The sequence below is a fragment of the Pan troglodytes genome, chromosome 22 (assembly GCF_028858775.2).
Source record: "Pan troglodytes isolate AG18354 chromosome 22, NHGRI_mPanTro3-v2.0_pri, whole genome shotgun sequence".
NCBI classification, from domain to species: domain Eukaryota; kingdom Metazoa; phylum Chordata; class Mammalia; order Primates; family Hominidae; genus Pan; species Pan troglodytes.
In genome coordinates this window covers 41,061,696-41,079,040 of record NC_072420.2, presented here as the reverse complement: position 1 = coordinate 41,079,040, position 17,345 = coordinate 41,061,696, and the positions used below count along the sequence as shown (strand labels likewise).

The 17,345-nt window shown below is 39.0% G+C and overlaps 1 protein-coding gene across 5 annotated transcripts in view; it reads left to right on the top strand.

The window, feature by feature from the left end:
- The window catches only part of DSCAM (DS cell adhesion molecule), a 939,729-nt gene that overhangs the window by 562,177 nt on the left and 360,207 nt on the right, over positions 1 to 17,345 (top strand). The window contains exon 1 of one of the 5 annotated variants that reach the window (XM_016938554.4): positions 11,262 to 11,710. The exons of the other annotated variants lie outside the window; for them this stretch is intronic. Within the exon in view, the coding sequence (XP_016794043.2) occupies positions 11,689 to 11,710 (22 nt within the window). The 5' untranslated portion in view covers positions 11,262 to 11,688. Of the gene's footprint in view, positions 1 to 11,261; positions 11,711 to 17,345 lie in introns of those variants that run through there. 5 annotated transcript variants of the gene reach the window in all.

Below are 17,345 nucleotides of genomic sequence, written 5' to 3'. Positions count from 1 at the left end.
GGACACTGTAGGAGAAATCATCATGCACCAGTGGGGAGACATCCTGTCACTGACACTGCTCAAGCTTACGCTAACCTGTAGAAAAACTCCACAGTATGAACAACCCTGGAGAGAAGGATAAATCATAGTATGAAACTGACAAAATTTTAAAAAGTCCCCTTCCAAAGAAAGAAACATTGAAATGCTCTACGGTTGTATTTTTAAATTACTTTCAAGCACATTGTATCATTTGATCAAACTAAGTTGATGGTTCTGTAATCTTCTCATTGATCTGCATTCTTTGCTTGTAATTTACATTAAGAACTATAGCACTCTTATTTCAAACAGGAGGTGGGTAGACTGTAAAATTTAGCCTCCCTCAAGATTTCTGTATGTTTGTGTTTATGCACTCAGAGATTTTTAAGCGTAAAATTGGCTTCTTATTTAAAGCCACCGTGAGTGAATAGAATACTCATTGCTCCTCATTCTAACAGCCATGAGTCCAGCCCCTGGTAAGGCAATAGCTCTCACCTGTCTTTGTGAATATTATTTATATTGCAGCATTTGCTGGTATGGTTGGAGCTTCAGGGATTGTTTAAGGAGCACAATGATTTCATGCGGTCTGCATCGTCCAATATGAAATGTTATATACCTTGAAATATTTTTCCATAGTGAGAAGGTCTCCCTCCACTCCCTACACTTGCAAAGAACCATAGATACAGTTTTCTTTCTTTTATTTTAAGCTTGTTGCTACCTGAGGTAAGCAAGGAATGAGCTGCTTTGAGATGTTATAATAGATTCAATTGTGTCCCCTCAAATGATATTGAAGCTCTAATGCGCCAGTGGCTCAGAATGTGACCTTATTTGGAAATAGGGTCATTGAAGATGTAATTAGTTAAGATGAAGTTGTATTGGAGTAGGATGGGCCCTTAATCCAACATGACTGGTGTTTTTGTAAGAAGAGGGAAAACTTAAACACAGAGGGAACATGGCCATGTGAAGATAGAGGTGGAGATTGGAATTACGCTGCCATAATCCAGGGTCACTGAGGCCTACCAGAAGCTGGGAGAGATAAGGGAAGATCTTCTCTTGAGGCATTGGAGCAGGTACGGACCTGCCAATAATACTTCTGGCCTCCAGAAATGGAAAAGAATACACTGCTATCATTTAAACCACCCAGTTTGCAGTACTTTGTTGCAGCAGCCCTGGGAAAATAATGTGGATGCCACATCAAAAGGTGAAGCCAAGAGCACAGCACAGAATAGGGTGCATCAGCAATCAGCTAACCCAAGGCTGTCCACCTTCTCTCCATGAATTATTCAGGTCTTATTTTTGTACCTGTCAGTTTTTAAAGGGAGATTGTCATCTCTTGATTGGCTATTACTGATCCATCTAAAATGGTTGCTGTCTAACAGCTGACTGATAGACTCCACACTTTTTACCCCCGTGCAGTGAAGAAGAGTAAAAAGAACAAAAATGTAGTGTTTGATTGAATACTAAGATCAGACTCATCCACCTGCTGAGCAGGTCTGAATACCACTGCACATGCAACTGGGCAAGCATAGTCAAAGGAGGCTTGATTAAGCAAAACGAAGCTGAGACAGCTCCAGCCTCTCCCTTGCCCCACCCTGTCCATGCGTGCAGCTCCCCCTCCAGGAGATTTGAAAGGGACAGGGTGGGGTGGTGGGGGAATGGATAGACACAGGATGAGCAGGTGACCAACGAGGCTTATTCTCAATGATGCCTGATGAGAAGAAACACCCAGACTTGTAGCTCTGACCACACAATATGTCCTCTTAGGATACATTCATTCTCATTTATTCCCCGTGTCCTCACGTCCACACCTGTTCTCTCACTTTTGCATCCTTCCCAAATCTGTGTTCTTAAGTTTTCTCTTCCTTGATGCATGAACACATGCCATGGCCATTGGGTAGGAAGCAATGCAGGCAAACAAGTCGGCCGATGTACATGAAGATTTCTCGAGAGTACTTGTCCATTCTGCGATGGTAACAGGCTATATCTTCTTTCAAAGACAAGAGTTTAGGGTGTGGTTTATCACTCTTTTCATTAATCTGAGTCAGATAAATCCAGATTCTGATGTACTTTATGTTTTAGATGGTAAGCTCTTTGTCAACTTGGTTCATATGGTTAAAATGATTTGGAGAATTTAACAAATAATTTAATCAATATACCTGGACAGTATTAATGATAAAAATCCTATGATGGTAATTCAGCATAGATTTTCTATAATCTATTGTGGTACTGGCCAAATACAGTGGATATCTTTGGAATGTGCCAGAAAGAAGTGGTGCCCACTAATCAGATGTCTTTTTTAGAACATTAGCTGTTTTTTAACGGTCCTCTTTTTTGTTATTTCTCTTCATAAAATATTGGCTATTTAAAAGAATATTCTCTAATTAAAATTTAATATCAGGAAATGAAAGAAAGATGGTTTCAATGCTAGACATGTATAATGACTTTTGATTTCCTTGCTCAAATGACAAGTGAAGTTTTCTCAGCATGACATGAGAATAATTTATCAGAAGATATAAAAATGAGCAAAATGTACATTGGAGAAAACCCTTTTGTACTCTCAAGAAGAGAGCAAATTATCTTAAAACACGGGGGATTTCTATTCATCTTTTATGCAGGAATATCCTACTTTTATTAAGTACATGTTGAATTACATTGAAGGAAAGAGTAAACTTACCATATTGTATCCCACCCATTTCTAAATGGCACAGGGTAGTTACACTGTACGCTACATTTACTGTAAGAATTGCTAAGAAAAGCCAACATGAAATGAGCATGTTCTACCTGGAATTTATAAACAATTACTAAGTGGGAAAATATGGGGAGAAAATACAGGGAATGAAATTAAAAAGCAAGATTTGCTTACCCAGAGTGGTGAAAATTGACATCAGTTTTACTGCTTGTCAGCAGTGAAATGAGTGGATTCATTGATTCATTCATTTGACAAACATTTAAAGAACCACTACTCTGTATGTGTTCTAGGGACTGGGAATACAGCATTGAACAAAATACAGAACTAAATGCATGCTTGATGGAGCTTTTATTGCCATGGTTAGCATGAGTTACATTCATAAAATATGCTTTATTTTCATTAAAAAGAATGAACTAGATTTCTTTATATCAACATAGAGAGATCTTAAGAAAACGTAACGTTGGATGGGAAAAGTGAGTTTTTCCATGAGAAATAGTAAAATACTTATGTAAGTTTGAAAAACAAAGAGAAAATACAGAACCATACTATGTGAAGTTCATTGTCACAGCTATGCATGGGAGTGTGTGTGTAATAAAATAAAAAATCAAAACTGGGAATACACACTAATATTTCTGATAATAGGGTTTTTTAGGAGAAAAAGATAGGATGGGGAGGGAACAAAGAGAAAAATAAAGCATTTTCTGTAAAGTTTTATTTATTTCATTAAAAATAAATAAAGCAAATTACACCAAATGTTAACAATGACCAATTTTAAGAAATGGGTACATGGATGAGTATGTTATGCCTATGTGGGTGATTGGTACTTTTTCAGTTAAATAAATAAATGGCAGTGGGAGGAGGGACAGAGAAGGACATGGGGAGTGAGACCAAAGAAGGATCATGATGAGACCAGAACTTCCCTAGAGGACTGGCCCATTGTGAGCCTGAGAGATCCCCTGTAGCGAAACTGAGCAGAGCTCCCTGTGCCTCTTTCCGTCCTGGCCTCACGCTATCTGATTGGCTTTCCCGATCCGTCGTCCATCTCTGTTGTCCTGCTGTTGTTGTTGTTGTTTTGAGATGGGGTTTCGCTCTTGTTGCCCAGGCTGGAGTGCAATGGTGCGATCTCGGCTCACCGAAACCTCCGCCTCCCAAATTCAAGCAATTCTCCTGCCTCAGCTCCCGAGTAGCTGGGATTACAGGCATAGGCCACCATGCCTGGCTAACTTTGTATTTTTAGTAGAGATGGGGTTTCACCATGTTGGTCAGGCTAGTCTCTAACTCCTGACCTCTGATGATCCACCCACCTAGGCCTCCCAAAGTGCTGGGATTACAGCTGTGAGCCACCACACCAGGCTTTCTGCTGTCCAGTTTTAGTAACAGCTTTAGCAACTGCCTTGCTCTGCTCTCAGCATTCCCTGTTTTAACCATCCCGATTTCACCTCTGCCTCCCTTACGTCTACCTTTTGTCTCACAGTCTGAAAATGAAAATCATCTACCACTATCCTGGCACCAACCCCTGGGCCTCCCTGAACTCCCACTTACCTGGGCCACCTCAGCCCTGCAGCCCACGGAGCTCCTCCAGGGGGCGCCTCTCCTGTGTTTCCTTGGCTGTGATCTCCAAGCAGAGGGCAGGCCAACTGCGTGTTTCCTCGTCACCCTAAGTAGCTTCATCTTTCCCTCCTAGCAGTAGACCCCTATTCCTTTCTCCAAGAAACATTGTATAACCCACCTCTTCCAGGAAGCATCGTGAACACACTACTTCTCAAATCTTTGTCATTCATGAACTATCTTTATGATACCTGCAATCACTGAATATCATCTGTGCTAGTGTTTTTGTCTTTTGGATAATTCTTGTTTACTTAAAACAATGTAATTATAAAAAAATGCATTACTACTTTTAAACGGAAAATCAGTTTAGCCATACAGATAAATGCAATACAATGAAAGAAAAACAATAATATTAAATTCTAGTCAGATACAATTGCCTTCCGAAGACTCTAAACCAGCGGTTTACTTTTCCTTTGTCTAAAAAAAAAGAAAAGAAAGAAAAAGGAGACTAAGAAGTGTTAGAGCAATAGTGAAGATAACTTACTTCTGCAAAAACGTGCTGAGAATTCTAGTGGAGGCACCTAAGTCAGTGAGTGGATAACTGGTACCTTCTGTGGCTTTCCCTTTGAAAGAATCACAAGAATTGAGATTTACAGAGGAGAAAAAGTCTCACCATGTGTCTGGATATCATTTCTCTATAGCGTCTTATCAGCTGCATACCATCAGTGGGTTCCACTCCATTTTAATCCATCATGGATATATCATTTTCTTTTCTTTTCTTTTCTTTTTTTCTTTTTTTAGAGGGAGTCTTGCTGTGTCACCCAGGCTGGAGTGCAGTAGTGGCATGATCTCAGCTCACTGCAGCCTCTGCCTCCCGGGTTCCAGCTTTTCTCCTGCCTCAGCCTCCTGGGTAGCTGGGATTCCAGGCGCACACCACCACGCCCGGCTAATTTTTGTATTTTTAGTAGAGACGGGTTTTGCCACGTTGGCCAGGCTGGTGTCGAATTCCTGGCCTTAGGTGATCTGCCTGCCTCAGCCTCCCAAAGTGCTGGGATTACAGGCATGAGTGACCTGCCCAGCCAGATATATCATTTCCAATCTCTCTTTACATCAGCGCTTACGTATATCCAACTGACACTGTTTGCCTCTGTTTTGCAATTGTTTGCACTTTTACTTTACGGTATGTTTCCTTTCCTTCTCATTAGGAATTAGCCTTTTAGGTAACTTGGATTCCATTACTAGGTCTGCATATGATGGGCAGTTGCTACATGATTTTATTAATACCATTTTGTTACAAAGGATATTGCAAGGCAGTGGAGTTTATGATAAGCTAGATCTGGGGAAGTCATTTAGGGAATTGAGTTACTCTCACAGTGCAAGGCTCTGTGACATGAAAGACAGTCTCAAAGATTCTCATGGGGTCAGACTATTTGAAACCAAAAGGCTGTGGAGTGGGAGTGACACGAGGGACCGCATCTGACATGGTTTCTACCCTTGCGTGTTCTTGTAAGTATACATATTTGCATGTACATTTGTATGGATAGCTCAGTAAACTCATTATAGTTTCCTTTGACATCATCATGTGTCATTGGGAAACAAATGTAATCCAAGACCTTCAAATGATGTTGCATTTTTAAAAAAATAAACTGCTTTCTCTGCTATTCCCATTATAAATGCAACCAAGCCTATGGCCTTATAGACTTGCTGGTCTCAAAGCATGTGTTTGAGGTGGGAAAAAATGTGTCATGTCCAAGGAAATGATACAAGATATAGTTTGAAAATAGAACTGATAGGACATAGAGTTGGCCTGAATGCCAGGATGAGGCAAAGGAGATGAGGACCAAGGCAGCTGCTAGGTCTTGGTGAGGATCCCTGAACAGGTGAAGAGTCCCCCTACCAGGAATAAGAACTAGGGGACTTGCTAAAGCAGAAATCTTTAATTTAAAATGCAGAAATATTTAAAGAGAGAACTTTAAGAATTCCAGATATACCAGCTGATGCTAAAAGACGATTAGCCTTGCTTTGAAACGGAAGCCTAGTCAGAAAAGTAACAATTCCATCACTAAGATGTTGAAAAAGCCTCTTCAAACATTTTTTGCTCTGACTCACAGTAAGAGATACATAGAATAAAGACATTTTATCTTAGAACTCAGTAAGCATACACATAAATACACACATAAATATACAAACACACACATAACTTTATGTATGCACAGGTGTACTGAAACAAGCTGCAGAATATTTATCACCACTATTTGATGCACACCGATACATTCTATGCTCTTTTATTTCATTTTTTAAAAAAATAAAGCTGCAATCCATGAAACTGATTTCACAACCTATTAGTAGGTGAACCCAAAGTGTGAAAAACCATTGTCCCATAATATTAAGTGGCCACAACATAGTGTTAGTTTCATTCTTTATGGTGGTTCCTATTTTTCCAGATTCTTTCCCATAATCCTATGCCATCTGTATCAGGTAGACAAACTTTACAGTTAATTTTCAATGTGTTTTGCCAATAAGCCCAGTGTCTTAAATTCCTTTTGGGTTGCTAACACAGACCAGGTAAGCATAGTCATTGTGGGTTGAAGTGCCGTGCTCTGACCTTCCTTCACTTATTTTTTCCTTTTTGTATGTGTTGCTTTTTAATCAGCACTGTATTGTGCACCCACAACTGGAACAGACAGTCAACCTGAAATACACATTCCCTTCCAGCCCCAAAATGCAGAAATCTTGTGGGACAGGAAATAATGCTGCTGTACCTCTTCTAAACATGAGTCCACCTGATACAACGAGCACATCCAATAGCGTTCCCTTCCTTCCCCTTTCCATATCTCTATAAAGGGCTACTTTCAATTCCCCAAAGTCCAAAATAAGTCAGCCATGGACAGCCAGTGCCACACCCCGTGGTTCTTATTCCTGGCAGGAGGACTCTTCACCTGTTCAGGGCTCTTCACCAAGACCTAGCAGCCACCTTGGTCCTCATCGCCTTTGCCTCATCCTGGCATTCAGGCGAGTTCTATGTCCTATCAGTTCTATTTTCAAACCATATCTTGTGTCAGTTCCTTGGATATGCCACAGTTTTTCCTGCCTCAAACATACTTTTCCTTTAACCTTGTTCTTAGCTCTACTTATCCGTGAATAATCCCTTCTTATCTTCCTACCTTCTGTGGCTCTGCTGAAGTGCACGTCCTCAGAAATCCTTACATACACACCCCACTCCAAACCCCCACCGTCTAAACAGCTCTTCTCTTTACTAGAGTCAACTTCTGTTTCTCAATTCATGTAAATGCATTTATGAGAGTGGATTTACTTTCTTTGTCAATGTACTCTCTTTGTCTGTGTTCCCAACTGAAATATTTGCTTTCAAATGTCAGTGGCCAAAACCATCTTGTTCATCGTATAAATAAATAAATACAATTTATAAGTTTTATGAGCTTCTTTGGTTCTTTAATAAAAAATTCTTGAAGTGATTCCTTTAAAAGTAAAGGAATTATACAATTATATTCTTTCTAAGGATTCATTCTTTCAAACAACTAGAAATCTAACTAGAGCAAAGATTAGTGACAGACTTGAATATCTGCACAAAGATCTGATCATTAACAAACTAAATAGGGTAATTAGGTATACAGTTGGAATGCAGTATGCAGGCTTAAATTAGTAGTATATAATTGAGCCTCATTTAACTGCAGGAGAATTTCAGTGAGAGAATTTTATTTACATAAAAGAAATGTCTCAGTGAAATTGCTTTGAGAGAATTTAAAATATGTACACCAAATCTCTCCTTACATACTGGATCCAGCCGAATTGTAAGCTTATTCCTCATGCCCCATGTGATGGTGTTATTTCTAGCCAAATGATTTCTTCCAGGCGGCTCAGGATCCACGCTGGGGCTTCATTATTTCTTGGATATCTTGATGATACTCTCATAAACATAATAGGCTCCAACGAAGGTTAAATAAAATGATATGGTGAGAGCTCTGCCCCCTCAATATGATCCCTTATTTTACTGATCCTATTTTTAGAAAAAAACTCGAAGTATGTATATCTTCTAAACAGTCACTTAATTTAGCACTGTGCAAACCTTTGGGGGCAGCAGGTAAGTGGGGCAAACAAGAGGATCCCTTTGTCTTCAGAGAGGCAACTGCCATGTTGAGGAGGCAGCTCTAACACCCAAATCAACTGGACTGATGCAATTATGTGTGAAATGGGGAATTATCACAGAAGTTCAGGAAGAGACAGAGATCAGCTACATGGCAGATTCAACTTTTGTGTGAGGTATTTGGAGGGGAGGGAATACAAAGACCAGGGTGAATATTGAAAGTCTCCCCTTCTGTTTTTAGGCAAGTCCAGGTAGCGACCAGCTTGAAAAGCAAGCATAATAAAAGCCCTCTTTGACGCATCTACTCCCGACAGCAACATCATCCTAAATTTATCTCCTTCTATGTTGTGTGTTACATGGGTTTGGTTTACGTCTACTGTGTCCATATGCTCACCACCCACTGACATCTTTTTCCAAAATACATTTTAACTACCCAAGAAGCACATTAATAGAGTCTTCTTTTAAGATACTCAAATACGTGACAGTGGGAAATGAAACATAATTTCTCCTCCCCTTCCTCTAATCCACTCATGATTTCAGAGGCAACCACAGTTAACATTTGGGCAGATATCTGCTGATCCAGGCCTCTCTGTTCATTTGCATACACAAATTTATTCATATACCACTGCCTTTGGTACATAACATTACAGATTGTTATGTAACCACTTTAGACTATGTAGTGGAGATTTTTCTGCAGGGTATGTGTACATACACCTTACTGTCTTTTATGTAACTGCAGAGTATAGATGTACCCTAATTTATTTACTTATTTATCCCTTGATTGGCATTCAGGTTTATGTATAAGTTTTCATTGTTAAATTATGCATCCGTGCATTTGAGGGTGAACATCAAAGTGTGCACTTCTGAGTTTTTCCATAGGATAATCTTTGACGTTGCAAGAGGGATTGAAAAGTATGCAAGTCTCACACTTGAAATATACTGGCAAGTTGCCCTTCAAAAATCAAAAGGCTTCACCAATTTTCATGCCCACCTATAGAGGTTTTTATTTCCCATACCTTTTGTCAAGACCACTTATTTTCAAACATTTTAATTTTTGTTCTAATCTCCTGTATGAAAAGAATCTCTCATTTTAATTTACATTGATTTGATCAAGTTCTAAGTAAATTTTGTTCAGCAATTAATTAAAACGTAATTCATTTCACTTGTGAAAAGGTGACATTTTTGCAATATTAAGTTGACTAATCCTAGATTTGGATATGCCTCTTCATTTATCCAGGGCTTCTATTATGTCATTTGGTAATGACGTGGAGTGTTCTTTAACTCAATTTTGTGCATTTCTAGCTCTTAGACACTTAATATTTTTATTGGTTCAGCAAGAATATTTTATCATATTTTATTACAAATTAGAGCTACTCTAAAGTGCTTTTCTCTGTCAGGTTCTTACATGGATGTTCTTATTTAATATCATGATTTTCCCAAAAAGGCAATATTGCCCCTTTGTACAGGTTGTATATGTACTCAAGGCTATGGCAATAGGAAGGCAGGGAGCTGAGGCCCTTTGCAGCCTCCTTTAGAAGTCCTCTCCTCCCCTGGCTTTCTTAGCGCCACACTGGCTTGTGTCCTCCATGCCTCCTCTCACTCCTTTCCTGGGTCTTTTCCTGGCCTTCTTCCTTCACTCGCCTTCCTTCACTCACCTTCCTGGGGAGTTACTAAACTTCAGTTCTCATGAAGGGCTTCTCCTCAACAAGCATAGTTTGGTCTCCAACGCCCGGTCTCCAGCTTGACTTTTTTGATTTTAACTGACTCAGCATGCTCACAGCTGAGCTCTTATCTTTTCTGAAACAGAATCTCCCCTACCCCAACTCCTTTGTTCTACCAAGGCCACCCCGACCCCATAGGTCCCTCAGAATCAATACCTGGCATCTTCTCCTCACCCCAGCTCTGTTGAACCTTTAGGTCAAATTTCTTTCTGTGCTCATGGCTTCTGCCCCACTCTGGTTGTACCTCCACTTGCCCATGCCTTGCCGTCTCACACTTGTGCCATGGCCCAAACCCAGGGGAGCGATTTGCATGAGGGCATGAGCCAGCAAGCCAGGGCACCATCCTGGCACAGATACTTCTAGTTGTATAAACTGGGGCAAGTCCCTGAACTTCTCTGTTTCTCAATTTTCTCATCTGAAAAATGGGAATAACAGTATCTTCCTCTTGGGGTCATTGTAAGAACTAAATGTGTCATAACATAAATAATGCTGAAAGCAGTGGTAGCCTCCACCTAGAACCTGTTGGCTCTGATGAGGATTCATGTTAATATCCATGTCTCTATCTAAATTTCCCCTTTTTATAAGGACACTGGTCACATTGGATTAGGGGCACACACTATCCAAGTATGAGTTCATCTTAAGATATTACATCTGCGGTGACTGACCCTATTTCCAAATAAAGTCACATCCCGAGGTACTGCAGGTTAGGACATTAACATAAATTTTTGAGGAAGGGGGAAATTCAGCTCATAACGTCAGGTTAGATGTCTTCTCTTTAGGGGGCTCTTCTTTTCTCTTATATGCAGCTTTCAACACGTGCATATTTTTATCTGGCAACTCAATTGCTCAGGAAATATCTGTAGCTCGTTCATGCCTGCATGTAATCCTTTATATATATCATATATATGATATATAGATATCTATATAAGATATATATGATATATAGATATCTATATAAGATATATAGATATCGATATCTATATAAGATATATAGATATCGATATCTATATAAGATATATAGATATCTATGTAAGATATATAGATATCTATATAAGATATATATGATATATATATATATATCTTCTATTTCCACTTCTATTTTAGTTAATGCTAAGAGGATCATGTGGTTTCTAATGCTATATACTTAGAACTTAGATTTAATTCTTATGTTCCTCTAATATTTCAGAAACTGTTATTGAAGCGGCTTTGAAGAAAGCTGAGTTTCATGACACAGCGTGGCCATCAGTTGGCGACGGCGGGCGCAGCTGAGAAAAGCTTCATCGTGCTTGTGCTACCATTTAGCATCTTATTAGCAGAGCCATCTGTTCTTTCAATTGCTATTAACTCAATTCATATAGACTGCAATAGGAAAAACAAAACAACAAGAGCTCTAAGATATATTTCTCTAAGTGAAAAATGACATATGCTTTTAAAATCTTCCCCCAAATAGTATTGCCTTTATTGAAGATCTAACAGCTTAACCACACAGTAAAAAGCCAGGGAGCATAATGAAAGAATAATTCATCACAATCTTAAAATATGCTCATTTTCATATAAGAATATATTCGTCTCTGGAGGAGAACAAACTCTTTTTATGCAGTCTACATGAGGAAATGTGCCGAAATCTAAAAAAAGGTACTTTAGCTTTCTTTTTACTGAGACCTAGGAAAGGATGTTTTGAATACAAGCAATAATAGACTGTTTCATCCACCCATGCATGCATTCAACAAATATTTTAGGATTTCATAGCCAAGTACTGTTCTATGTAATGGAGATGAAATGTTGAACAAGACAGAATGAGTTCTTGCTATTCTAGATGAAGGAGGGAAATGTTAAACCAATCTCATGCACATGTACAAGATAACGTCACATACAGGTATAATAAAACCAAGTCTCTCATCATGAGTGACCATGATCATGTGACTTTGCTGGAAATTTGACTTAAAAACTGAGGCCAGGATGACAAGAAGGACCCATCCAGGGAGAGATCTGGGCTCAGAGCCTCCAGTCAGAGCAATTAAAAGAAGTACAGCATGGCCTGGGTATGGTGGAAGAAGGAGAGAGTGGAGGGGAAGCTTTTGGAGATATGGCCAAAGCCCAAACTATCATAGACCATCATAAGTGGTTAGGTCTAGTGGGATTCCATCAAGGCACTAAATGATGTATATTGCTAAATGCTCATGCATGTTGAATAGAGATTAAATTGTAGGGAAGCAGAAGTGGACACAGAGAGTTTGAAAGCTACAATCCTTAGATGTGTGTGGTACAGTGTTGAGGGAGGAAAGTGGATGGATTCAGGATATATTTTGGAGGTAGAAGCAGAGGGCCTTCCTGTTAGATAAAATATGATGGACAAGAAATGATTAATTTTGAGAACTTCAGGATATGTTTTTTTATGCTCAGATACTAACAGATATGCCAGGGAGAATTGTTCAAGTAACATGATAATGATTTTGGGGAAAGTCCCTGAGTTTCTGTGAATATCCATTTCTACTGTGGAAAAGACTTCTGAAGATAATATCTTGGTCAGCTTGGGCTACTATCACAAAATATCATGGACTGGGAGGCTTAAACCACAAAAATTTATCTCTCACTGTTCTGGAGGCTGGGAAGTCCAAGATCAAGGTATTGGCAGATTTGGTGCCTGATGAGGGCTCCCTTCCTGGATTGCAGACAGCTGCCTTCTCACTGCGATCCCACAGGGTGGAAAGAGAAAGTGAGGTCTGGTCCCACCCTTATAATCACACTTATACCTAATTACTTCCCAAAAGCTTTATTTCCAAATACTGTCATATTGGGGATTAAGAATTCATCATATAAATTTTGTGCAGATGCAAACATTCAGTTCATAGCAGATGTCTGTGATCCTCCCTTCCCCAAGCCTTTCACTGGGGTATACAAAAATACTCCATGGACTCAGTATATCTTTCTATGTTTACCAATGCTCTGTCATGTGACATTGGCTCAGAGGTTTAGTAAATATTTTGCCTGTGGTGAAATAGCTCCAAATGGCAGAATTATGATGTAAAATTCATCTACGTCATTACCACTCAGATGCTTTCTTTAATATATGCGGTTGCCTTTCATAAGTAAGCAAACAAACAATTGAAAGGGGGCCCTGCTATGTTTATGTCAGTGGGATCTTCCCTGTCTGGCTCACAAAGGCTACATTTTATACACCTGTGGATTGTCCAGAACAGCAGAATAACAAACATGGCATTTACTAGGATAGATACCAATTTAATTTTTTATTTATTAATATTTTTTTCAATTGAAAAGTTATATACATTTATTGGGTACAATGTGTTGATTTTGTGTGTGTCTATATATACACACCTATGTGTATACACGATGTGAAATGATTACATCAAGATGATGAACATATCTACCACCTCACTTATCCCTTTTTTTGTGATGAGATATTTGAAATTTACTCTCTGAGCTATTTTGAAATATAGAATACATTATTATTCAGCTTAGTCACTCTGCTGTGCAGTAGATGCATGACTATCTGCTAGATGACATAAATGCATTTTAATTTGATCTTCAACAGCAGAACAAAGAGATTACTCATCATCTCTCTTCTTTCTAGATGAAGAAAGCAAAGTTTAGAGTTGAATGACTAGACTGAGGCCACACAGCTGGAAAGGGACAAGGACCGTTTTGTAGTTCAGATCCACTGGCTTCCAAAGCCCAGGTTTTTTCTTCCACACTGAGAAATCTCTCAAAGTGGAGGAGCTTATTGCACCTCAAACCAGGGAAAGATCTTTTAATTTGATTCTTCATAAGAACAAGAAAAAGTTAGCTGAGAAGATTGAACAAGCACATTAATAATGAGGACTTTAACATATAAAATTAAGTATTTGTATTAGAATAACACACAAGGATAAAAGCAGGTATGGGGATAAATACCAGTTTTCCTCCCTGGGTATCAGTAGCCCCTTCATCCCAGGGAGACAAGGACAGTGCCACTTCCTTGATTGCTCTCCAGGTTCTTCCCTTCTATCCTTTTTCCTCAACTTCTTGGGATGTTCCTAAACCCAAAGGCTCAAATCTGTTTAGGTTATAAGCTCCCTAGAGATAGGGGCTGTCTCTTTCCTTTTTGCATTTCTGGAGCCTAGGACAGTGCTGGTCCAACGAATGGGTGCATCATTTGGCTCTGTTTCCTGACCACCTATAACACCTGCTGGTTTCTAGAATCAACTCTGATGTGCCTCTTTCTGGAGATCATGCATGCCTGCTTTCTGCGGCTCAGATCTTAAAGATCTGACTTTCAGCATTAACAACCCATAGTTCAGCAAAATAGATTTCTAGAACTGCTGCTATTTTAATATCTGCCTTTGAAGAAAACCCAAAATGGTGTTGTGCCTGAGTTTCAGAACCCACTGCTCTATGAGTGTTTTTTGCGGCTCAGCTCCATGACAATGGGAAGAATGTGGCTGTAGAACTCCAACTCTGAAGGTTTCTGCAACATTTTCCTACTGGGCTAATGCCCCATTTTCTTTGGTAGTTTTGTGTCCCTACATAGAAATATCCCACTGGCCCCTATGCTAATCTTAACCAGGCTGACTGAACTGACACCAAGCGCTGGATTTATTTTAGTGGCACTAACATGTAAGCTCATGTTAACTGATATTGGAAAACCACTATGTTACTTGCTCATAACCTATTTACTCTTAGTTTATACAAAGTCCTAACAGCTTTGATATGTCTGTTTTCTAACTCTCAGCATACTGAATGCATCACACTGTGTGTTGACAAAGATACTGATAACAAAGGGAAGTAACATATAACAGCTGGATAGTAAAGGAGGAAGCAGAAAAGCTAATAAAGACAAGCTCAGAGACTTGAACATCTGGCAGTCTGGGACCATTCCATGCATCTTGAGATGCCACATAGCTTCTGAGACATCCCTCTGGTAACTGAGCAGCATGGCTCAATAATCGATGTCCAAAATGATGACTCAGAATCCAAAAATCATTCCCTGTTCAGTAGGCTCTAAATTGCAGTGTGTCTAACATGACAAAAAGTATGAACTATGTTTTAGAACTGTGTCCGGTTAAAATGCTAATAGTATTCCAAGGAAAATAAAACAGGAAGACACACAAAGGGAGACAGAATGAAACAGAATTGTGTGTTTGCACTTTTTGCTGCCAATAAATTGTATTTAAACATTTGCCTATTTTAACAGAAGCACATCCATTAATCCCATTGAAAGACATGAACAAACCATTTAATCCATATGACATGGAAACCTTTGGTGGCATAAGGTAGCAAGTGGGGTACAGTGGCAAGTTAGGGAGCAGTTAAAATGATTCCTTGTTACCACAGGGCTAACATATTTGGTGCTCTAATGACTTAGCTGTGTCCTTGTTGTCCCTGGATAGTTCCACAGGACTCCTGAGTTGAGACTGTACCCAAGGACCCTGGACTTACCTGTTCCTCTCATAATTAAAAGATCCTACTTTTCAACCTTATTTTACGTTTTAAAATGTTGATGAATTTCAAGATGAGATAAATTGAGAAATGAAGGACTAGACAAAGGAGGTCAAATTAACTCATTTATGCCTGAGGTTGCAATTTTTTGAATTTTTGCAATCAGACCTTGGCAATGACCTTGAGCAGCAGGAGATAAATAATTGCCACATGCTTAGCGTTCCAATAATGAAACGCTAGGCTTAAATGGGTTTACGCACAGAAACTCAGTTAATGTCAACTCCTTCATTCCTGTAAACATCTCAAAAAATGCTTAAGACAATCAAAGGTTCAAGTTCTTCTGAAATGATACGCCCTAAAGCCTTATTTAACATAAGTGGGTAAACGAAAAAAATGTTAGATATTACAAGAACAAAATGTTCCCAGAGAATAGAGCCCTCTCTGGAATCGGTAATAATGCAGGCTGCTGCTATCTGTGTGCATTTCTCAACCTTTCTGGAAAATGGCACACAAAATCCTTTCCACTTGTATTTTGCCACCACTCATGGCCTATCAATTCTAATGAAAATACTCCACGCTAAGAAGGTGACAGGAATTACATACATCATCTTTTTTTTTTTTTTTGACTTTCCTTTCTGTCTATCAAACTGTACTTTAAAGGAACTGATTATTAAAGCATTATGTAAGTATGCAAAATATATTGAAAGAGAAATAATGTTTCCATTATACACAATGTGTATCATAAGAAAGGCTGGTGTGTGATGACACATGACAAGTGGTAAAAGGTATTTTTAGTTGCTTTCATTTTGGGGAATAATAAAGCAAAATTATCTGGAATATACAGCATTAGATTTTTCAGCTTCTCTAATAGCTAGCATTATTTATGGCATATTTTAAACTAAATGTCTAACTGGAATTGTTTGGAAAGTTAATATAGATATTACTTTAAAGATATTTTATACTACCTTTAATAATTAATTTGCGCTCCTTTGAAAAGCTTATACAAGGTCAGTATTTGCTCTGTTATTTTATGATCTTTTTCACATCTGTGTTCTTTGGAATTACTCCTAACTCATGATAATTCATAAATCATTTTTAGGCTGGGCATGGTGGCTCATGCCTGTAATCCCACTTTGGGAGGGATTACACTCCCTAGCACTTTGGGAGGCCAAGACGGGTGGATCACTTGAGCTCATGAGTTCAAGACCAGCCTGGGCAACATGGCGAGATCTCGTCTCTATAAAAAAATACAAAAATTAGCCAGGTGTGATGGCCCACTCCCATAGTTCCAGCTATTCGGGAGGCTGAGGTGGAAGGATTGCTTGAGCTCAGGAGGTGATGGCTGCAGTGAGCTGAGATGATACCACTGCACTACAGCCTGGATAATACAGCCAGACCTTATCTCAAAAAAAAAAACCATAAACCATTTTTAATTTATCTGAGAAACTGACCTATGCATGGTGTGTAGCTACTGCAGAAAATGACCAAGAAATTTTGTTTACAATTTAAATATGTAAAGCTCAAAAGCAATGAAGCTAAGACTCCTGGAAATTCTGACTGAAATAAACTAAAGGATGTTTCAACTGAACCTGAGAAAAATAAGCAATAAAAGTTGATTATTTGGCATTTTAGTCTTTTTTCAAAGAGAAAAATCACATTCTTTCTAGTGGAATCACATCACATGCAGAAATAGCCCATAGAAGAGTCTAACGGTGGCAGGAGGTGTACTGAGTTACCCACCAGGAAGGTGCAATGAGGCACTCTCAGCTCTACTTTTTTTTTTTTTTAAGTAAAAGACCAGAATTTTTATTATCTTAGGGAAATTATAGAATCC